This window comes from Pelophylax lessonae (genome assembly GCF_965119305.1).
Source record: "Pelophylax lessonae genome assembly, chromosome: 7".
Taxonomy (NCBI): domain Eukaryota; kingdom Metazoa; phylum Chordata; class Amphibia; order Anura; family Ranidae; genus Pelophylax; species Pelophylax lessonae.
In genome coordinates, this window is record NC_138774.1 from 185,769,257 (window position 1) to 185,794,285 (window position 25,029).

General features: G+C 41.2%; 1 protein-coding gene across 1 annotated transcript in view; it reads right to left on the minus strand.

Annotated features, from left to right (window-relative positions):
- Positions 1-24,763, minus strand: part of EGFL7 (EGF like domain multiple 7) — a 59,204-nt gene extending 34,441 nt beyond the window's left edge. Inside the window, exons 1-3 of the mRNA XM_082264697.1 lie at positions 24,568-24,763; positions 21,586-21,643; positions 2,966-3,137 (exon numbers count right to left, since the gene is read on the minus strand). Coding sequence (XP_082120823.1) covers positions 2,966-3,045 — 80 coding nt within the window. The 5' untranslated portion in view covers positions 3,046-3,137; positions 21,586-21,643; positions 24,568-24,763. The remainder of the gene's footprint in view (positions 1-2,965; positions 3,138-21,585; positions 21,644-24,567) is intronic.
- Between the last annotated feature and the right edge of the window lie 266 nt (positions 24,764-25,029).

Below are 25,029 nucleotides of genomic sequence, written 5' to 3' on the forward strand. Positions count from 1 at the left end.
GTGTGTATGAGGCTTAAATCAGAGAGGCACACATCAGAGGCAAAAGTTATCAGAGTCATCTTGTAGTAAATAGGAAATTGACTTTCCAAAGTCTACATTGAAGTACAGGTTCACTTTAACAGTCTGCAGACTTGTCTGATAACATGATGTCACTACACTATTAATTATTTTATTTGTCATCAGATAAAAAAAAAAAACTAATTATAATGATCCTTTTAAACTTGTCGCAGTCAATTATCCGCTGATAATTAGTGGAGATCTGATAACCGAATACTTATCACCAATTAAATGGCAGTTCCTGGTAATTGCACTCATTAAAGCAGCACTCCGCTAGGCGCTATTTGATTGTAATGGGGCAACAAGACATTCTGCCGTTATCACAAATATCAGCATCCCTTGCTTGACAGAACTGCATTCCTGGTGCTGCTCCTGCATCATCTATGCAATCAGCATAATGAGGTGGAAGATATGAGTGCAAACCCATAGCTCACAAAAGTGTCAGTAATTGCCTATTGATTAAAATCAGCACAAGGATGTTGCCAATCATTGCTAACCTCTCCTTTAAAAATGCAATTTGTTTGGCTGTCATACTGATCCATTGGCTTTAGTGTTTCCAGTTTCACTGACATGGAGCAAGCATGTAGAAGCATGCAGAACAAGAGATCGGACTTCATTTGGTACAAGCTTGTTCTGGGTCAGTGACTCAGGAATATTGAAGGCAAAGATGGCCAGGCAACAAGCATTTTCAGGAGGTCACATATTTTGTGATTGAACCTTGAATGATTCTTTCATTGCCACAAGGCAGACAGATAGGATTTGGTGTTCAAGCCTATAGAGTCCTATCATATCAACTTTAAAATCCTAACAATAAGAGCGTTCCAAGCTGGCCATACATGGATTAATATCTGTGCTGCTCGATGTCCCATGGCTGTGCCATTACTGTGCGCCATATGGCCAGCCACATGTCACAGTCCACCTGCCAGCCTGGTGCAACTACAATTGTCACAATATTTTACCCGAGGACGGCGTCTGTAATTATTCCACTCAGTAGAAGAAATGAAATACCGATCACATGAGCAAACAGTTTTTAATTCTAACCAATCGACTTGTAATGTGTGTGAAATATTGGAAGGGAACATGGCCATACCTAGTGATGAACCAGGAGATGTACTCATTTTTTATTTAAATATGTAAGTTTAGCTCTGTCTCATCTGTGAAGAATCATGCAATTCAGAATTGTAGGCAAATCCTTGTTCATAAATCATAAGATTCATGTATGGCCAATCCATAAACAGATATTCAGATTATTACAGAAATGTATATAGCACTTTATATTCACATCAGTCCCTGATCACAAGGAGTTTACAATCTAGGGCTGGCCATACACTGATAGATTTCAGATTCCTCTATCCTTGCTAATAGCGTGGATGGATGGATCACCCCTGAAAGGGCTTTGTGTTGTGACAGCCGCCGACAGTTTTCCACCTGGCTACTTTGATTTTTCAATGGAAGCACATCAGGCAGAAGGGTGCCACTGGGGCCACCTGCTAAGCAAATTTAATCAGAAACCATACGAAATTAGCACAGCGTATGACCTGCTTAAAGGATAACTTCACCTTAATAAAAAAATAAAAATAAAAAAAATGCACACCTTTTTTCAGGTATAGAAATGTATTATTTTTTTTTTACACTGGACTCATTGCACCAGATATCAGCAGATCGCAGGTGCAATGCCAGGATCCTTCAGACTCTCAGCACACTGTCTGCCCGTACCTCTGATAAAGGCAGGCAGTTACTGAATTGCAACAAGAATCAATGAACTACAAGCCATCAGCTGCAGTGGCCAACAGTACTTGTAGTTCATTCATTCACAGAACTCTGTTTTTTTTAAATTGTGACAGCTGGTGTGGGGAGAAGATCCTCTGCCTGCTGTCGCAGGGAGAGGAAGGATTGGGGGGAGAGTCTCTCCACTGTGCATGCATGGAGCATGGCAGCCCTATGAGACTGGTCCTGCAGTGTTCTGGGATGTGTCACGTGTCCCAAGAGGCTGCAGGCAGAGAGTGGGTGGAGTCAAGTTGGCGTAATTCTGACCTAGGTGAACATTGAGGAAGCGGAATTGGGTACCTGTTACAAAAAGATACCCGCACCCCCCCAAAAAAAAAAAAAAAGAAAATTAGCAAATGTGTTAGAGGGGGGAAGGAGCGGTACTTTCACTTTTGAGAAAAGATCCGCTTTAAGGTTCCTTCTTCACATGCATACTGGGACCAGTGGTAGACTGAAGCCTTTACTTTATGAGCGTGTCAAACATGTCACCTTTTAGTGAATATGTCCTGGGACCGATAACACCGTGTGAAAGCAGAGAACAGAAGGCTGTATAGAGTATATAGAGAAGTAACCAATGCAAGCACATGCAAACCTGAACTGAGGACCCCAGTGCTACAAGTCAGACTACTGTGCTGCCTGGAAGCAGGGACTGGACAAGGGGTGGGCAGGAGGGGAAACTGGCCTGGGAGCAGTGAAGCAAAGGGGCAAAAAAATGGACGCAGTGTGGTACACACTGTATTAACAGTGGGGGAAGGGGGCACAATTCTGGATCCTTACTCTGGGCACTAAATTACCCTTTCCCTGAATTCCAATAAATTTAAATCACAATTCACCAGATTAGTGACATGATTCTTCAACGCTTGTTGTAACATGTGGCCAGCGTTAGCGGTATCAGCATTTTTTTCTGATTGGTTGGGATTGTCTGTTGTACAGGACGGTTGTCAGTGAGAGGAAAAGTTGTAGGTTTTTGCAGGGTTACAGGGTGTCCTCATTAAGTGTCACTCCTAATAAAGTTTGTATGCAGGGGATAAATCTCGGAGGATGGAGAGTGACACGGGACCCCCTCGCTCCTCGCTCTCCTACCACAGCACCAGATCTCCCTTTTCTAGTTGAGTTATTTCAAGTACAAAGACAGGCTTACCCTGAGCGGTAGAAGTGATCTGTGCCCGTCGCTCCCAGGATTATCATACTTGTCGTCAGCAAGCAGCCGATCGCCCACATTCTGTGTCCCCCGCTGGGAATTATTGTGGATGAAGAATGAATTCACCGTTCTCTATTCTCAGCTGCTTCCACGGGACGCTGCAAAGGAATTCCTGCAACAAAGCACACCAGACAGCCGCTTTAATTCACTTTAACTCAGCAGAATTGTGGCGTGCTGCAGAGCAAAGCAACGAGCAAGCCCAGCATGGGCATACAGCAGAGGGAGAACTACAAGTCCCAGCATGTGTCCTGAGCTTTAATGGCATATTTATAAAAGCAGGTTAAAATTCAGCCTTATTTTTTTCCTTTTATTTTAGCACCTTTCTAACCTTTCCAAGTTACTGGTTGGATGTAACATTTGACATTTTCAAAATCAGGTCACATCAAATTGCATGGCACTGCCGTAACTTGCGTTTTGACGTGTGAGTGCGCGTGCATTTGCAAATTGTAAGGGGGTGCCATTAGTGATGCAATGGGGCAGCAGGTTTTAGTGTATTACGGAAAAATACGCAATATTGCAAGCGTTTCCACAACGCTTTGGTTGGAACAAAGTCTAATGCTCCCAGCATGCACTGCAGAGTCACTGGTGCTTGTGCGGCTACGGGCAATATAAAAGACCTCGACTGACTTAGGAACTACAACTCCCAGAATGCCGACCAAATTCTATCCTATCATGTCCAAGAAATCGTAAAAGTGTGCATAAAATTCCCAGATAAAGGCAAGTTTCAGCGTAGTAGAAACTACAATCTCCAGCATGCCCGAAAAGCTCCATACTTTTGCAGAACATTTCCAGCTATGTACATCATGCCACTTCTTAGCAGTCAGAAAACTCCCAGCATGCTCAGCATACTCTGAACTGGCACAACAAGCTTTCTGCTCTGGTCAGTCTATAACATAGCTTCCAACTGTCACTGATTTCAAGGGACTGTCCCTAATTTAGAACAAAGTCCCTCTTTCCTCCTCATTTGTCCCTCATTTTTGTCTGATCTATATAGTTTTATAGAAAATGAACTTTTATTCAAAAAATGTTTCCCAGTGCTAAACCTTTTATCCAATTTCTAAATAGCTGAATTTGTAAATTTCAAAAGCCAATATAAAGGAATAGTAGTGATAAAATAAAGCACTTGTAGGTTTAACTAATACATTTTTTGGGATAATTCTCCTTTAAGGGGGCGTGGCAGGGGGCGTGTCCTATGCCTACATACTTTTGCTAATAGGTGTCCCTCATTGCCATTTCAAAAAGTTGGAAGGTATGCTGTAACACTGTGATGAATGGAGAACTACAACTCTCAGTATGCCCCGCTGAATCCTAACAGATGCAATAAGCTTGCAGGAAAGGGCACCACACCGCTGGGATTTGTGGTTCTCTGGCCTCCGGCAGTCAGAGCATTGTTCTGGCTTAGCAGGCGTAATTAAAAACAGAAAAACAGCTACACACATATGAAGAATTGTGTTTGACCAAGCAGCAAGTAAAGGCAATCTTGAAGTAATTAACAGAAATTGAATCAGTACAGCTTTTTTTTCTGGGTTTATTAGATGTCGTATCTAACAAAACCAAAAGGGACAAATTGTGCAATGAAGTGTGACAAGCATGAAAAAAGGGAAAATAGATTGTAAAATAGAGACATATATATTAGTGGAGAAGTTTTGAGGTGTTATGTAAAAGCTAACAGACTCCTCCATCCACACAAAGGAGGTGAATGCAGAAATCCCCCCTGCTAGGCGTTGTATTCTGACAGCAGGATTCGGTGCTGCAGAGACATAACTAGAACCTTCAGGACCCTGGTGCAAGAAACCATGAAGGGCCCCCTGACCTGTGGCCTCAGCCCTTCCCTCTGTTCCCAGAGCTCTTTCCACTGGTCCCAGGACCCTTTACGGTCCCACAGCGGATCCCTTTCACATGTTGTGCAGCGGACCCACTTCCTGCAGTCTTGGGAACCGCCATGGTGGCGGAAGGCCAGGGCCCAGTCACAAGTGTGTCCTTTGCAACCCTGGTAGTTCCGCCAATGGTGTCAGTGTGGACTGTCAATAGTGTCAGTCAGTAGAGCAGTGGACATGGTCAGTAGAGCAGTTGACATGGTCAGTAAGGCAGTGGACATGGTCAGTAAGGCAGTGGACATGGTCAGTAAGGCAGTGGACATGGTCAGTATGGCAGTAGACATGGTCAGTAAGGCAGTAGACATGGTCAGTAAGGCAGTGGACATGGTCAGTAAGGCAGTGAACATGGTCAGTGGAGCAGTAGACATGGTTAGCATGGCAGTAGACATGGTCAGTAGAGCAGTGGACATGGTCAGTATGGCAGTGGACGTGGTCAGTATGGCAGTGGACGTGGTCAGTATGGCAGTGGACGTGGTCAATATGGTAGTAGTACACATAGTCAGTAGAGCAGTGGACATGGTCAGAAGGGCAGTGGACATGGTGAGTAAGACAGTGGACATGGTCGGTAGAGCAGTTGATATGGTCAGTAGGGCAGTGGACATGGGGAGTAAGACAGTGGACATGGTCGGTAGAGCAGTTGATATGGTTAGTAGGTCAGTGGACATAGGGAGTAGCGCAGTGGACATGGTCAGTAGGGCAATGGACATGGTCAGTAAGGCAGTGGATATGGTCAGTATGGCAGTGGACATGGGGAGTAGAGCAGTGGCCATGGTCAGTAGGGTGATGGACATGGTCAGTATTACAAGAGACAAGGTCAGTAGGGCAGTGGACATGGTCTGTAGGGTGGTGGACATGGTCAGTATGACAGTGGTCGGGGCCAGAAGTTTTTGATTTTTGGTATTTTGTTCTTTTTAATATTTTTTACCATTGTATTTTATTTTACAATTTTATTTTTTAGTGTTTTTACAATTTTTTAGGAGCCCTGTTGGGGGGCTTTGCTGAGATATCAGGGAGAGAGGGGAGGGTGGATGCCGCTAGCGCTGTGGGGGTGGCAGGGACAAGGGAACACACAGAAAACAAGTAACCTGGATATAGGGCTAGTGCAAGTTCTCCTATATGCCACCCCACCTATACATCCTGGTGCTAGCTATATCCACGATGTTGACAAGTGACAAGCAACGGCACAGGTGTAGACAAACGTGACAGAGGAGCTGCACGGGCCCCCTGCAGCACGGGGCAGAGTGACGGTAGCGACCCTTGCGAACCCTATAGTTACGCCCCTGCAGTGCTGTCAGAATGCACTGCACTGCAGCTGATCAACAAAGTTTTCCAACTTGTGCATTCCAAAAAAGATCAAATTTTGCAGGAAGCAGGAACAGTCACACACTGATTGAAATGCAGGCTAGTTCCTCCCTGGGCAGTTGAGGATAACCCCCTACATCAGGGGTGCTCAACCAGTAGCCCTCCAACTGTTGCAGAACTACAAGTCCCATGACGCATTGCAAGGCTGACAGCATGACTCCCAAAGGCAAAGACATGATGGGACTTGTAGTTCTGCAACAACTGGAGGGCCACAGATTGAGCACCCATGCCCTAGATCAGTGAAGGTGAATCTTGGCACCCCAGATATTTTGGAACGACATTTCCCATGATGCTCAACTACATTGTAGAGTGCATAAACATCATGGGAAATGTAGTTCCAAAACATCTGGGGTGCCAAGGTTCGCCATCACTGCCCTAGATGGTGTGGCATGCTAACATTTACCATTTATGCGTGGAATCCTTGGCTTAATGTGGGGTGGAAAGAAAAGTTAAGCCCCTGTCCTTTTAGTCTGTTATTGAATTTATTGGCTCAATAAACCCTAGAGAGAGGGTTAGAGGCACAGGCTGTCCACATATAGCAAGATAGGGCAGATCTTCTAGTAGTTATAGAAGTATCCAAAGAGATTGCTATGACTCTGTGAGAGCCATCACTGTTTGTTGTTAAAGGTTATATGGGTCTTCCTTATGTAGATTTCAGGCCCTTGACCCTATGTGAGCAATCACAGGTACATTAGATAATGAGCAGTGAGAACATCTACCTATGTCCACCCACAGAGTCTACCAAGCTTCCTAGGACACTCTTCAGCACAGATGACTCCTTCTAAGATCCTCAATACAAGTAGCCATCTTTCTCCTCTGGAAATACCCTGCAACAGGGCAGCTGAAACTTCTTAGGCCTTAAGGACAGGCTGGGGTAAGAAGACCCAAGGAGAGAAAGATGGCATCCTCACAATGGCATCCTCACCAGCGGGAAGCCCAGGAAAGAAAAAATAATGATCCTTCCTGCACCAAATAACCAAATAATTATAATTTTCCCTCAGCTTTCATCACTGGACCAAATGCATAGCTCCCAACTATCCCTGATTTCCAGGGACTATCCCTGATTTGGAACAAAGTCCCTCTTTCCTCCTCATTTGTCCCTCATTTTGGTCTGATCTATATAATTGTATATAAAATGCACCTTTTTGCCTTCAAAAAGTGTTTCCCAGTTTCATCTCATTTCTAAATTGGTGCATTTGTAAATTTCCAAAGTCAGTATAAAGGAATAGTTGTGGGGAAAAACAGCACTTGTGGGCTTAACTAATCAAATGTTGTATAATTGTCCTTTAAGGGGGGCATGGCAGGGGGTGTGCCCTATGCCTACATACTTTTGCTAATAGGTGTTCCTCATTCCCGTCTCAAAAAGTTGGGAGATATGACTTAGTGTGAGTTATGAATATTTATCTGCCTTAACCAATCACTAACTACTGACGAAAATTCAACAGCAGCAGGCAGAAATAATCAATGTCCAAGTTTAAGAGAAACCAATCGAGCATAGAAAACATGAACAAAGCTCAGGCAGGCTACTGCCTAGCTGCAAAAACACTGCGCCTGGGTTCACTCTAGTGCATACCGAACACAGCATGTTATTTGCACTGGAATCCCAGCGCAATCCTGTGCACATCACATGCAATGTCCGTGCAGTGCGATTTGTGACATACATTTTGTTTTCTGCACTGAAATTCCATTGCATGGGTGTTCACACCCATACAATATGATTCTGGTAATTACAATGCTTTTAGTTATCTGTTTCGGGGGGGGGCGTTAATATTGATACCCGTAGCAGATTGCATAGACGCCGTGCGATTGCTATGCAATGCAATGTGGGGAAATGCAGCAAATCTTGTGCATATCCTGTATGGCACCAGTGTGAATCAGGGCTAAAAATAACTAGAGACACACCAGCCTAAAGTGGAACTAAACTCATATATATATATATATATATATATATATATATGGAAGCCACTGGCCAAGCCAGGAAACCAGCATTTTTAAAGGGAAAATTCAGCCTTCATGACAAACTTACTGTGACAATGTGTTTATACAGTTTTTGCTACTTATAGAAGCGAGCCAGAGAAGAGAAATCTTATATTCTAGAAGAATCATTCCAATTCCCAGCATGCAGTGCATAGTGATTGGCTGAGACCGGTCATAGGTAATTTAGGGTGACTGCTCTTCCCTGGATGATTATCTAATTGTATAATGCTTCAGCAATCCATACACAAGGAAGGGAACTTTTACAGCTGACATTTCTAATGAAAGGTGCGCACGTATAAATTACATTTCAGCCTTTCAGCAATAAGCGGGAGAGTTTTCCATGCCGAGTGACGGGTACAAGTTAAATGCACTTGCAGATCAATAGAGGCAATTAGGTCTCACTAGGAGCAATGCTAGATGGGCCTCCATAATTGCAACGTGTCTTTGAAGCCGGCCTTGTCTGAGGAACGATGTGAATGGTTCACCGTTCTCCACAAAGCTCTGTCACAAGTGATTTTGTCAGGGGTCAAACCGCTTTACCTTATAATGTAGTCACAGGAGAACGCCGCGCGCCGCCGCTAATACAGGAAGTGACAGCTGGAACACAGATTAACAGCCGCATTCAAGAACAATTCGCTAAGTCCTAACAGACCGACAACACGGCGCATCATTCACCATAAACTGATTGATGCTAAATATTTCTTTTATTACACACCTAGATAGATGTAGAAAAGTTCCAGGAATGTATCAGAAATGTATTAGGCCTGTGATGGTGGCGGGAAGACTCTTGTTACGCAAAGCTCATTTTCCGTCCTGTATTACCAATAAAGTAGAACTAAAGGCTTTTTAAAAACTTTTTTTTTTAGTTTCGCATAAAATGGAGATGGAATAGAAAACGTGTCCATTTTTATTGCTGTCTGTGCCCCCTTTAAGGAGATTCACCCTCTCTGTTAGTCCTGTTTACCATTATCATTGAAAGTGAAAGTAAAAGAAAAATAATCTTCCAATGGGGGCACTAGATTTGGTGACTTGGGGGTCCCCAAGGAATTCCCTTAATTTTGCAGCGATTTCCTCTCACTTCCTGTTTGGCTATGGGACAGGAAGGGAAGGGAAATCTCCGCAATGGGACACAGATGGCGAAAAAAAATCTCACAGGGGCTATAACCCTCCCTTACTTTATCCAAAATTTAAAAAAAAAAGTTTTGCCTATAGTTTTACTTTAAAGAATAGCGCCAAACATCCCTTGTCAGCCTCCTTATGACTGACATGACAGTTAACATAGAACAGAAGGTTACATATATCCCAATAGATCCAAACCCACATGAAATTCAAACCTACAAATAAACTATAACTTATTTCACATATGTTTTATATACATATAGATGCACTGCTATATACACTATATTGTCAAAAGTATTGGGACGCCTGTCTTTACACGCACATGAACTTTAATGGCATCCCAGTCTTATTCCGTAAGGTTCAATATTGAGTTGGCCCACCCTTTGCAGCTATAACAGCTTCAACTCTTCTGGGAAGGCTGTCTACAAGGTTTAGGAATGCATTTATGGAAAATGTTTGACCATTCTTCCAGAAGTGCATTGGGTGTAGGTCAGGACTCTGTGCAGGCCAGTTAAGTTCCTTCACCCCAAACTCGCTCATCCATGTCTTTATGGAACTTGCTTTGTGCACTGATCTAAATCATTTGGTGGAGGGGGGATTATAGTGTGGGGTTGTTTTTCAGGGGTTGGCTCCTTAGTTCCAGTGAAGGGAACTCTTAAGGCATCAGCATACCAAGTCATTTTGGACAATTTCATGCTCCCAACTTTGTGGTAATAGTTTGGGAATGTCCCCTTCCTGTTCTAATATAACTGTGCACCAGTGCACAAAGCAAGGTCCCTAAAGACGCGGATGATCGAGTTTGGGGTGGAGGAACTTGACTGACCTGCACAGAGTCCTGACCTATAATCCGATAGAACACCTTTGGGATGAATTAGAGCGGAGACACAAACATTCCCATAGACACACTCCTAAACCTTGTGGACAGCCTTCCCAGAAAGGTTGAAGCTGTTATAGCTGCAAAACTCAATATTGAATATTCCACCTGTCACACAGTAGGGTGTTTTGTATACAAGTAGTTTTGCTATGTCTGTAATTATTTGTTTATTTTACATATTTGTACCATGTTTTTACTGTTATGTTTTCTTTACATGTGTTTATGGTGATTTGAACATTTAGTAAATGCATTTGTATAGCGCGAGCTTGTTCAGCACTTGTTCACATCATTAGTGCTAACAAATTATGATTAAGGCCCCTTTCACACTTGTGCGACTTGTCCTGCGATTTGGGACTGCAAAGTCGTATGACAAGTCATACTCCATGATTGCCAATGAGTACCGTTCATATCTGTGCGGTTTCAAGTTGACAGTTTGCACTGCGATATGAAAATTAATCTGGGGGTGTCAAAAACTTTGTATTGACACTCCCTGCAGTTTGCATATAGCAGTGTGAACTGCCTGCAAGTTGGGTGCGATGTGGGAACCCACAGTGGATTTGCAGGGTTCCCACATCGCACCAGTGTGAACCGGCACTAAAATAGAAAAGGAATGCAGCCATAACATCTAAGAACTGTTAAGCTGCAATATATTATAATATTGTTTTGAGGTTTATTAAAAAAAAATGTTTTACCAAAAAAACTGATGATTAAAGCGATGGTGTATTGCTCCCTTATGGCCACTATGTGGCAGCATGCACAATTTCCAATAAAAATAATATTGCCTTAGCAAATTTTTAGTGATTATAATGAGGTCTATTCTACAAATCATTAAACAAAACTTTAATAATTGCACATAAACATTATATTATGTGACAAAAAAAATTGTGTTTTAACATTAACGCAATATACACACTCTGTAAGAAACTTTTACAGGCCCCCAGCCCCCACAGTACCAGAATTTCTTGCAGAAATCTGAATTTTATCTAAAGCTCTAAATATATCCCACTGTCTAACCTTCGTGATAAATCCTTCTGTCTGCTTTTCATTACTGTGCTGTAGGAAAAAAATCCTAACCACAACATTCAATACAGCTGACTCTGATTAACCTGAGTGTGATCAACCAGGGCAGGAAGTGAAAGAGTTAACCCCCCCTTTTTTTTCCATCTGCTGCAAAAGGTCAGTGGAGTCCCCAAACACACAAGTGCAATGTGACACTGCTTGTTAGAGCTTTTCACACAATAATTGCTGACTGCAGCACTGGAGACAAAGGCCTTCCCCCTGACATCACTAGTTTACTGAACAGGGATCTGGAAGGAGACAGGCTCCACATTTATTACAAGTTCCTTGGGAATGATTCGGAGGGATGGGGACACTCAGGGAGGGATTGGGTTGCACAGTTTGGAAGGTGATCATTCAATTACAGCGGAAAAGTATGTGAGTAGCACCTTACAGAGCTGGGGATCTGAGATCACTTCCCATCAGGGTTCTGTCTGGATCGGGGTTTCTGTTTTCCAGTATTGGTGGAGGTTTTCTACTAAAACCAAAAATCATACTACTACTACTGAATGATACTACTACTACTACTACTACTACTAATTCTACTACTAAATTATACTACTACTACTACTAAATGATTCTACTACTACATGATACTACTACTACTTAATTATACTACTACTACTACTAAATTATTACTACTACTACTACATGATACTACTACTACTAAATTATACTACTACTACTCAATTATTACTACTATTTCTAAATTATACTATTACTACTACCACCACTACTAGTACTACTAAATTATTCTACTACTACATGATACTACTACTACTAAATTATACTACTACTACTACTAAATTATACTATTACTACTACCACCACTACTAGTACTACTAAATCATTCTACTACTACATGATACTACTACTACTAAATGATACTACTACTACTAAATTATTACTACTACTACTACTACTAAATGATTCTACTACTACATGATACTACTACTAAATTATACTATTACTACTACTACTAAATGATTCTACTACTACATGATACTACTACTACTAAATTATACTACTACTAAATTATACTATTACTACTACTACTACTACTAAATGATTCTACTACTACATGATACTACTACTACTAAATTATACTACTACTACTAAATTATACTACTACTAAATTATACTATTACTACTACTACTAAATGATTCTACTACTACATGATACTACTACTACTAAATTATACTACTACTAAATTATACTATTACTACTACTACTACTACTACTAAATGATTCTACTACTACATGATACTACTACTACTAAATTATACTACTACTACTAAATGATACTATTACTACTACTAAATTATACTACTACTACTAAATGATACTATTACTACTACTATACTACTAATTCTACTAAATTATACTATTACTACTACTAAATCAAATTATTACTACTACTACTACTACTAAATCATACTACTACTACCACTAAATGATTTTATTACTACTACTACTAAATGATACTACTACTACTACTAAGTGATACTATTATTACTACTACTACTAATTGATATTACTACTACTAAGTGACACTACTACTACTACTAAATGATACTACTACTACTGGTAACAGAGAGGGTGTCCAGGATGGAGGTACTAGAGAATGACCTCTGTGATATCTGGTATGGCAGAGTAATACAAATGTATAATTCTAATAGTGTGTGACTGTGGTGGGGAGATTAGAGTGCAAGCTTCTCTGGTGTGGCTAATACAACATTCTCTGTACAGCACTGTGAAGTATGGCAGAGCTATACAAATATTTCCTAGTATGTGACTGTGGTGGGAATATTAGAGTGTAAGCTTCTATGGTGCAAAAAGCAATGTGAATGGTTCAGCGTTCTCTGTGCCATACTTTAAAATACGTCAGAGCTTTATAAATTAATACTAATCGTGTGTGAGTGTGGTTGGGTCATTAGAGTGTAAGCTCCTCTGGTGCAGAGGCTGATAAGAATGGCACAATGTTCTCTGTACAGCACGGCAGTATATGTTAGAGCTACTGTATACTGTATAAATGTATTAAAATAAGAAATTGTGACTGTGGTGGGGGCATTAGAATGTAAGCTCCTCTGGTGCAGAGACGTATGTGAATGGCACAATGTTCTCTGTACAGTACTGTGGTATATGTTAGAGCTACTGTATACAAATGTATTAACACATGGTGTGTGACTGTGGTGGGATATTAGAGTGTAAGCTCCTCCAATGTAGAGACTCATGTGAATGGCACAATGTTCTCTGTACAGCACTGCAGTATATCTATGTCAGAGCTACTGTTTATAAATAAATTATAATAATAGTATTCCACTTAGGTAGAATATTGGAGTGTAAGCTCCTCTGGTACAAATTGATGTGAATGGCACAATAGACTATTTACAATGCTGCAGTATATAGCAGAGCTACCGTATTTAAATAAATAATAATAGTAAATAATAATATAATAATAGTGTGTGACTGTGGTGGGACATTAGAGTGTAAGCTCCTCTGGTACAGAGACTGATGTAAATGCCACTATGCTAGCTGTACAGCACTACAGAATATGCCAGAGCTACTGTAAATAGTTGTGTAATAATAGTGTGTGATTGTGGTGGGGCATTAGAGTGTAAGCTTCTCTGGTGTAGAGACTGAAGTGAATGTTTGTTCTTTGTACAGCATTGTGGAATATGTCAAAGCTTTATAACTGTATACAGTAATAAATTTTCAGGTAAAAATATATATATATATTTTCAGTGTCAAATATCCTTGCAGTTATAAAGTTCCTCGGGTTACAATTAAACAGTCATCTAACTTTTCAAAGAATTAGGATTTCCCTTATCTATATAAACAATAACATTATAATACAATGTACCAATAAATATAAACCATGACTGATAGGTCATGCCTTGCCTGCCCACTAGGTGGAGACCTATACCAGTAGGACAGATTTGGCAGAGAAAACAAAGGGAAGGCTCCTTAAAGGGAAACCTCCACTAGCAGCAGCAGTGGAACTACAAGTCCCAGCATTCTTTCTCTCTCAGCTGCACAGCAGTTTCCCTTTATGGAGCTATATAAAACAGTTTCATGTAAAATAACATTTTGTAAAGGTTACAGGAGGAAATTAAGATGAAGTTGACATTTCCCAACACACAGATGACTTCCTGTCCAGTGATCCCCCCACAACTGGGGCATGTCAATGTGGTGCTGCCTGTTGTCTGGAATGGCAGCTAACATAGAGCAGGCCTGAGTTCCACAAATGTCACATATCTCAGTTTTAGTGGTGAGGGACTTCTACCCATTTAACCCCCTAGTTGCTGGGAACTTACAAGGCTGATCACATACAGAATACAAATGAATCTCTTAGTGCATTCAGGAAAGTATTCATATTTTGGGTACTCACTTTGATTCCAAGTGACAGGGGGAAATTGGAAGCTTTTCTTTCCTGGCCCAAGGGAAACAGACTACTGTAGTAGTGGAGGTTTAGAGCTCAAGCTGGCTGGGATAGGTTTTGTGGCTGTAGCTTGTACTTATTCCATAGAGCTGAGACCTACATTGATGTGTAATGGGAAAGTGACAGGAGTCCAGGGGGGGCTCCCTCCCCCCCCCCCACATACCATGGAAACCCCCTCCCTTTTTCCCATTGGACAGGGGGCAGAATTATGTGACATCACAGAAGAGAGTTTTCACCTGACCTCCTCCCTGCACCCTGCATTCATTGACCACTTGACACCGGTGATGCTGACCAGGAGGCTCCCTGCCTAGGAGGACCTCAGCCTCCCACAGCCTCTGGGATGCTCCCAGGCTCCCTTCTTGGTGGCATTCTATGGGAACAGAGAACAGACAGACCTGAAGATTAAACTTCTACAGACTTTCTCTGTGATGTGGATTCCATGAACTCTGAGAAGCTAATTCAAGACTGGCTCTTTAATCTTGCAAAAAGCTACAGTAGGCTGGCAATAAAACACAGCAGGGGGTACTGATTGTATATAACAGACATTGATAAGGAAGCGGCACATATAGAATTCCTGAAAATGTGGTTCAGAGTTGGGGAGTTGAATGGTTTATGAGAATCTATATATTGATATGTGGGCATGGCTAGATGAACAGTGCAATGTTCTGCAGAACTTTAGGGAGGTCAGTTATTGAATGAGATGGAGACTATATTAATATGTATCTGTCAGGAGGTATATTGGATGGTGCACAGCGGTTTTCTATCAAGGACATTTATGGAATAATATGCCATGTACATCAATACAGATATGTTAGTAGATGGGTCAGTGTGAGGTTTGCAGTTCTCTAGGAAGGTCATAATAGAAAATAGTATTACTCCCCGGGAGAGGGACATTGTATATTTGTTGGATGTGATGTGACCCTCCTAAAATAAAGAATTAAAAAATAATAGAATAATCTGTAGAATGTATCAGTATGTATCTGTCATGTGATGAATGGGACAGAGAAATGTTCTATGGATCTACAAATATATTGGAATTTTCCGTAGAATGTATCGGTCAGGTGGTGAATGGGACAGAGAAATGTTCTAAGGATGCACATAGATAGGACCATAATGGAATAATCAGTAGAATGTATCAATATGTATCTGTCAGGTGATGAATGGGACAGAGACATGTTCTATGGATCTACAAAGATAGGAATATATTGGAATTATCAGTAGAATGTATCAGTATGTATCTGTCAGGTGATGAATGGGACAGAGACATGTTCTATGGATCTACAAAGATAGGAATATATTGGAATTCTCAGTAGAATGTATCAATATGTATCTGTCAGGTGGTGAATGGGACAGAGAAATGTTCTAAGGATCCACATAGATAGGACCATAATAGAATAATCAGTAGAATGTATCAATATGTATTTTCCAGGGGTAGATAGGACAGAAAGTGGTCTGAGGATCTATATTCATAGGGAAATAATGAAATAATCAGTAGAATGTCTCAATATGTATTTGTCAGGTGGTGAATGGAACAGAGAAATGTTCTAAGGATCCACATAGATAGGACCATAATGAAATAATCTGCAGAACACAGTATATCAATATGTGTGTATATATATATATATGTGTGTGTATGTGTGTATATATATATATATATATATATATATATATATATATATATATATATATATATATATATATCAGCATGGATCAGTTTTGGTGAAGATAGAGTAATGTCCTGCAGCAGTGGAGTAGCTGGGAGTTTATCATTCTACGATGTTTGTCGGGCAACAGCCTGAATAGAAAATCAAATCAACCACAATTCATTTGCATCCGCTTGGGGACCTTGTGGGGAATATTCATCAAAGATTCATGCTCTTTAGGAGCGGTATTTAAATTACCATTAAGATCAATATTGGAGTTATTTACATAATCAGGCAAATCTGTCTGCCACACAGCATCACTTAGAAGAGCAACAGTCCTCTTCCTCCCAGAGTAGATACATTCCAGCTATACCACCAGGATTATATGGAGGGCAAGGGTATGGACAGGGGGAGAGGGTGGTAAAATATGGGCAGGGATGCATAGAATGGACAGGAAAGAAATGGGATAGAAAGAAGGATAAGCGATGGGAAGGAGTGCATAATTTAGAGGGCATACAATTACTTGTAGGGCAGGTTAAATGCAGAAAGGCAGGAAATGGAAGGGCTGGGATGGGCAGGAGAGTACATAATGGGCAGCAAATAAGCTAAAGGCATAGGGTGAACAGGGGGGAAGGGGATCAGCAAAAGGATAGAAGATGGGCAGAGAAGCATGTGATAACCATGAGGACAGAGCAAGGGAAGGGGATGGGTGGAAAGAGGAGAAAGTAATGAGAGCAGGAGATGATAAGAAGGGCATAACATGGGCAGTAAAGTTAGGCAGGGAGGCATTGGATGGGTAGGAAGGCAATGAATAGCTTGGAGGATAGGAAATGTGCAGAGTGGAAGGGAATGGGCAGGAGGTAGAGGATAGACAGGATAATTGAAGATGGGCAGGAATGCAGTGGATGAGCAGGAGGATAGTAGATGTGCAGGAAGTCAGAGGAAGGGGAGCACAGTATGGGTTGACCAGGAGGGCAATGGATTAGTAGGAGGGTAAGGATATCCAATAGGGGAGGGAATATGGAGAAGGGCAGGGGAAGGCCAGTTGGGTATGGGATAATCATTACATCAGGGAATGTGCAGGAGGAAATGGGCAAGAATACAAGGTATGTGCAGGAGGGCAAGGGATGGGCAGGAAGGCAAAAAATGAGTGGGAAGGCAAGGATTGCACAGGAAGGTAGGGGATGAGCAGGAGGGAAGAAATGTGCAGGAGGGCAGGGAATAAAAAAAAAATTGTTGTATTCCATGTGGCGCTACATCTTATAATGGCCTGGGACTTTTATCCTCTTAGGCCACTTGCACATGGGGGCATCTTGTTGCTGTGTGTCCCTCATGGAGCTTTAGTGCGCCTGGGATGGACAGGTGCAGCTTCCAGCCCTGCTGCCTGCAACCTGTTAAAGTCTATGGCATGCTGCAGGTGGACGGGACTGAACATGATACAAAATTGGTACTCGTATTTAGGGGCCTATGTGTTAGGGAATGAAAGAAGACTGACATCTAGGGCATTCTTCCCTGAACCCATAGGGCCCTCAAGCCACAGTCTGCCATAGACTTTGCAGACAGCAGGGCTGGGCACTGCACCTGTCCATCCAAGCGCACCAAAATGCGGGAAGGACAAACAGCAGTTAGATGCCCCTGTGTACATTTTATTTTGATTCTGTGTGGACATAAAATATATTACATACATAAAAGGTAAATGGAATTTTTGTTACAATAAAGAAATAAAGTTACTGTCTTATAAATAATATGTCTCTCTGAGTGTTTCCATTGAGATTATACATGAGATGCCACTGTCCAGCAATAGGTGGCACATCTTCAGAATTTAAAGGGACACTGTTACTAAAGCTGGGTGTACACATATCGAAATGTGGCCAGTTCAGCAGGAATGGCCAAATTTTCATCCGTGTGTACCCCTCTTTGTTACATAGAAGCCTGTCATTAGACCAGCTTCTGTTGAAGGGTCCTACTGGAAAACTAGCATTATATCAGCCGCTGCAGCCAATGACAGGAGGATCTCAGAATACAATAACATGGCGGGGGATATTCCTGCATCCATGTTACTTGTGTAAATGTGGGAATTTGTGAGTTTTTTTTTTTTCCATTTAACCCACTGCAGTGGGTTAAATTCACTAATTAGAATTAGCCACATGATTCCGCCAATTGTGTCACTGTTCCTTGAGGTGTGGCTAAGTGACCTCCTGTTTAATGGTGCCTGCAAAGTTCTAGGGCCAATCCCACTTTGGAGAGCCAGCGGCATGACCCCAATGATCTTTTTAGCTATCTCTAAGGGTGCCATTCTGACAACCACTGTAATGGAGGGCTTTCTTCCCCTTAACCACCAATGTAAGGGGCATTTTCCCCACTGACCACACATAAACCTTATTAGCAGGAGTTCTAGATACAGAGACCTTCTGTTTTTTTCCCAGTATTCATCTGGGGTAAAAAAAAAAAAGGTTGAGAAAGGCTGGTCCAATGTATTACTGAGTGTATGAGGCCCCGTTCACACTGGGGCGACGCTACTTTGCCGGGCGACCTCATAGGTCGCGGCGCGCTGCTCGCACCGCGACCCCGGAGCGGCCGGCACGGACTTCATAACATTGAAGTCTATGCAGGCCGCTCCAGGTCGCCCCAAAGAAGCTCCGGACCCTTTTTCTAAGTCGGAGCGACTTGTGTCGCTCCTATTAGAACGGGTCCACAGCTTCTCTATGGCAGGCGACCTGTCAGGCGACCAGGTCGCCCCAGTGTGAACGGGGGCTTAGAAGCCTGGTGCATTGAGAACAGTGCCCCTGTTCTGCCGCTGTGGTCATACAGAATCAAGCAATAACACCTAACAGGATATTGTGCTGAGACAGACTGCTATTGCTGACCTGTTTCTGAAAATACTAGTTCCCTGGCTGGCAAGCTTACCTATTCAGTATTCTCTCACTGACTAGAAATAAGTACAAAAGATGACTTCTTCTGTCACTGGTTTCAGGTCAGAGACTCATAGGACACTATGGCTGGTCATACATGTTCAACTTTTGTTGTACAATTTTCTGTCACATCTACCACAAACCACATAATGTGAGTTCAAAGCTAAACAACACTTTCACCTGTATCTAATTAGGCAGGCCTTCGTACTACATACTTGAAGGTAAATTTCAAGAAAATCTGACAGAAAACTGAAAGAAAATTGTATCATGTATGGACAGCCTAAGTTTTTAGACAGCCAGGTAATGTTTTTTAGAAGGTCTGCAATGGTATCTTCTTTGATTTCCCAATAAAATGTTTCCTTTAAGCTGGCTATACACATGATAGAATGATTAGATGTGCTGGCCACCATCTTTAGATTTTTTCTTTAACAGTGAACGATTAACCAGAAGACCTGGTCACACAGGTTATTGTGATAAATGTACCGTCTTATCAATGTGTGTTAACTTGTATATATAATATATGTGTATGTGTGTGTACATAGCTTGACATTTTACATGAAAACTGTCTGGGGTACAGCCTCTCCTAAATTAAAACCTATAGTTGCCGGTAACATCATTGTCTAAATTGCACTGAAATTGGGTGTTCCATATCTATCACAAACTACAGAATGTACTGGATGACCTTGGATCTAGCTCCACTGAGGGTGACTGTATTTCTTTCTCAACAGATAAAAGCTGATAGCAGGGAGAGGGACAGATCAGGTTCAGGTGCTGGAGCAAGATTTCTGTATTTGTTGTCCATCACTAATCCCCCTCTCTGTGTGGGCCCCCCTGTGTGCTCGGGCCCCCTACAAGAGGGCTGGTGGTCCTCCCCTATCAGCGGCCCTGTAATACTGTGCAAATCACCCCAATGCCCAATCTATGCAGAGCTCTTAACAGCTGCTAAACCCCCCCCCCCCCCCCCAACCAAGTGTAGCAATACAATTAAAGTGCTTCTATTGGCTGGTTTTCAGAATAGTGAATATAAATTCCAAGATACTAACTTAGAAAAGTTAGACTCCATGCTTAATAAAAAATGGCAGAAAATAAACGCTCATATTGAGCGTTTTGTACATAGTTTAGGCGAGTTTAGCGTTTTTTTCTGCCTGAAAAGTCCAATAAGAAACGCAAACCAGAAGAGTTTTTTTTTTCCTGCCTCTAAGTCTCCATTCACACTAGCGCGACTTGTCAGGCGACTTGGTCGCCTGACAAGTCACGGTGGGTCGCCTGCTATTGATTAGCACAGGACCCGTTCTAATAGGAGCGACGCAAGTCGCTCCGACTTAGAAAAAGGGTCCTGTACTACTTTGGGGCGACCTGGAGGCGACTTGCATTGACTTCAATGATATGAAGTCAGTTCATGTCGTGCTGGGGACTTCACAGGTCGCCCCAGCAAGTCGCGTCGCCCCTGTCTGAACGAGGTCTAAAAGTTGAGATTCAAATATGCCTCTAATCGTCCTAATATGCATGGACACATAGGGATAATTTACTAAAGGCAAAGAGACTGGGCACTCTGCTAGTGCAGTTGCTCTAGAGCTTAGTAAATGAGGTGAAGTTTCACTTTACAAAGAATACCCAATCACATGCAAGGAAAGTTAAAAAAAAAAAAAAACAGCATTTTTTGCTTGCACATGATTGGATGATGGAAGTCAGCAGAGCCTCTGCTCATTTACTAAGCTCTAGAGCAGGGGTCTTCAAACTATGGCCCTCTAGCTATTCGTGAACTACAATTCCCATCATGCCTAGTCATGTCTGTGAATGTCAGAGATTTACAATGCCTAATGGGGTGTGTAATTCTGTAACAGCTGGAGGGCCGTAGTTTGAGGATCCCTGCTCTAGAGCAACTGCACCTGCAAAGTGCACAGTCTTTTTGTCTTTAGTAAACCAACCCCATAGAATAACATTGAGCTGCTTCTACAGGCAAAACACAAAACTCCTGCAGAAGCAGCGATTTTTAAGCCAGTGTGCATGGACCTTCTTTAAGCTGGTCAGTATAGAGAACCCTGGCAGAGCAGGGTCATGTAAAAAGAGATTGCACTGTGAAAATTTTGCTGAATCTGACTGCAATGCATTAAGATAAATAAGTCCGTGAGATAAAATATGGGTATTTTAGTATGCTACCCATTACATTACATTACAGCACTTTACAAGCTATTACTAAGCAACATTTACATCATAATACCTCTATAAAAAGGGCATAAATGAAGTATCATAATTAGCACAATCAGAGTTCAGTTTTAGAACAAATTAAAGCTCACCTTTTATTTTACCACCACCTTTCCCAGCATCCCGCCAGCCCCGTTCCTTCTCATGTCACTGCATGGGAATAAGAAAAAAAAAAAATTACCACGTCAATAGCCAAACTTTTGTGGGAAATATAATATTCTTAGTTTAATTGGGTATTTTTAGAACCACATTTAAGTACATATTGAGAGAGTTCCAGAAAGTTGAAGGTAGAAATAGGATTTATCATAAATCTTGCCAAAATACAAGGAGGAGATGTGTCTCCTTTGACATGAAGTTCAGTTTATAAGCTTTTTCTGGACTTTATAAAATAAAGTTTATACAGTTTAAAGGGAAGTAACATAAAAAGTATATTTGGTAACAGAAAAAAGCCTACAGTGCCTTTAGGATGGGTGTGGAAAGTGAAAAATATATGTACATATGAGAATCTAATAACTCGGCGTGTTTGTAATTCCATTGATTTAAAAGTTTACTATATTCTCGATGAGTAAGCCTCAAAAGTCCTTTCCCATGGTCAAGTCTTGGCAGCGACAAAGCTTTCAACTGTCCTCGACTAACTCGCCGGTGAGAGCTCACAAGCAAGAGGGAGGGGAGTTATACATATATTTTTTTTAATCTGTCAACACTTTTTGTTTTTTTTTATGTGTAGGTAGAACAATCCCAGGGAATAGGACATGACCTATGAAAATGTCCCTATTTTTTAAAGAATCCAGCAAACACACACTTCAACATCAATCTGTTCCTCTGACGGTTTTGCATATCCCAGTTTGTAACAATTACTTTAAAATGGAGCGGAGGTTGGTTGTTAAGTGAGGCATTTACTCCATCAAAGCTTGATGGCTGCGAATGAAGAAGTTTTACTTTGACAGATACTCTCAGGCAGAATTTTCAACACACTCCTCAAAGTATGGAATCAATTATGGGGACCCTTTGCCAGATAACCCAATGTAAAGCACATTATAGCAGTATTGGATTCTCCAGGGAGACCATGGGAAAGTCAACATGAGCATCATACCTAAAAAAAATGTAGGATTTTCACCTAATAAAAAAGGTATTAAAGCTCCCCCTCCTCTCATATACATTTCATTTTGTTTGAGTGTTGTAGAAACACAACTATGGACAGGCTAAAAAATAAAAAAAAAGTTTGTAATTTTTAGCAGCCAATCAGGGATTTGCTTACATGACTATGGCTACAGAAATAACAGGTCACATCAATGGCTACCTGCAGACACATCTCAGCATAGGTATACACAGCCTATTGCATTAGGATGTGCACCCCAAAGCTCGAACACATATGCGTGTGCGTGCATATGTATATACAGTAATCCCCCGCTACATCGCGGTTCAGTATTTGCGGTCCCGGTAATTCGCGTTTTTTTTTGTAATGTTATTTTACTATATAAATCATTAAAAATGAAATATTTTTGTGTTTTCCATAGCTCTTGCTATGTCTCTTAGTATCTTTTATGTGTTTAAATGAGTTTCTATTGTTTTAAAAGTGTGTTTAAAGACCTTAAAATGCTTCTACACGTACAGTGACAGTAAAAAAACATGCCTACAATGCATTTTAATAGGGTTTTTCTATTTCGCGGAATTTCACTTTTCGCGGCTGGGTCCGGAACGTAACCCCCGCAATGGAGGGGGGTTTACTGTATACTGACGGTGTCAGTAGAGCAATGGACAGTGTCAGTAGGGCAGAGATTGGTGTCAGTAGGGCAGAAGATGGTGTCAGTAGGGCAGAGATTGGTGTCAGTAGGGCAGAAGATGGTGTCAATAATTTTTCTTTTTATTATTTTTTTATTATTATTTTTTACAATCTTATTTTATTTTTTTACATTTTATATTTACATTTTACATTTTAATAAAATTCCTTTAGGATCCCCGCTAGGGGACTTTAGGGAAACATCAGGGAATCTGCACCACACGGGGTGATTAGAGTGTGCCCAGGCACACCTGGCACACCCTGTGCGCACGCCTATGCATCTCGGGTACAACAACGAAAGGACAGGATAGAAAATGTGTGCAGTTAGTGCTTGGATCATCCACATATTTATGCCTGAAGATGGACCAAAAGACATTTTCAGATGATCAAGCCATGACTGCCCAACCTGACTATCCTTTGACTTCTGCGGTCAGATTCAAAGTCATTAAAGAATCAACAAGCATGGCATTACCGGCATTAAAATAGCTTCAGGGCACCAGGCAAAATAGATATACAAAAGATAAATAAACAGATGCAACACAAGTGAACAGATCATACATGTACATACATTATCTTTCTAAGCAATCAGACCGTGGCTTTAAAAATGAATTCTAAAAATACTTAAAACAATTTTTTTTTTTTTAAATTGTATCTAGAGGGAATTATAGATCCAAACATGAATATAAAATATTGTACGTTGTCTGTAGCACAGTCCATCACTATAACAACTTTTAAAGATGCTCAATAACTGAAGTGGGTGGATATTAGATCGTAGGAGTAAATCCATTATGCTTATTTGAAAAAAGATCATGAAAGTAAAAAAGATTAGAAAAAAAAAAAACACAGAGATTAAAATGAAGAGAGGACATAAACTAACTTTATATATTGTATAAAATGATAAAATAATTCTGTTTTGCATTATGTACTGCAGAGAGACACAATAGGGAAAAACATGAAGAAAAAAAATGAAAGCACAGTAATTAACCAGCGAGTGCATTCGTCAATAATTAAAAAAAAAAAAATTAAAATGTACAACAAAAGAGACAAAGCCAGCATCATAATGTTTGCAGACAATGAAATATAATTAAATATAAAATTCTAAAACTCTTCCTGGAAGGACTATAATTAAATTATTGATTCTAAGCTGCCTGGTGACTAAGTGCTGCAGCCAAAGTGTCTTTAGTAAATAGTAGACAGAAAAAATAGTTACATTTGAAGAAAGAAGAGTCGTTAAAAGCAGAAATGAATTTGAATGTCTAATGTGGAAAAAAAAAATTGAGAAATAGGATATTACCTGCTGAGAGAGGAGAGGGACCGGTGCTCTTTTGACCATTCAGTTTCCATGATGCCTGGAGGTTGCCTGCCTTGGCTTGTAGGACCCATGGCTGTGCCCGCCGCTGACTCCTCATGGTGCCCATGGATGGTAGATAGTGTTGTTCTCCTGCCCCAACCCATATCTGCTTTTAAGCCTCTGCAGTGTTACTCTAAATGTCCGAAAGGGATCTTTTTATGCAGCTCTTCCTGTGTAAATCAGGACTGGGTTGGACAATCCAGGAGAGGAAATCCTGTGTGTGTTTGAGGCTGATAAAATTTTCGAGCAGAACAAACACTTAAGCCTTAAAACATAGGTCTGGGGAGCCTGATGAGAAGACACTCAGCACTGGAAGGCTGTAGAAAGCTGAGAAGGGGAAGAGATAGATCATTTTTCCTCCACACCACTTCCATGTTTGTTTAAGGCCTTGGATGTCAAGGAGAA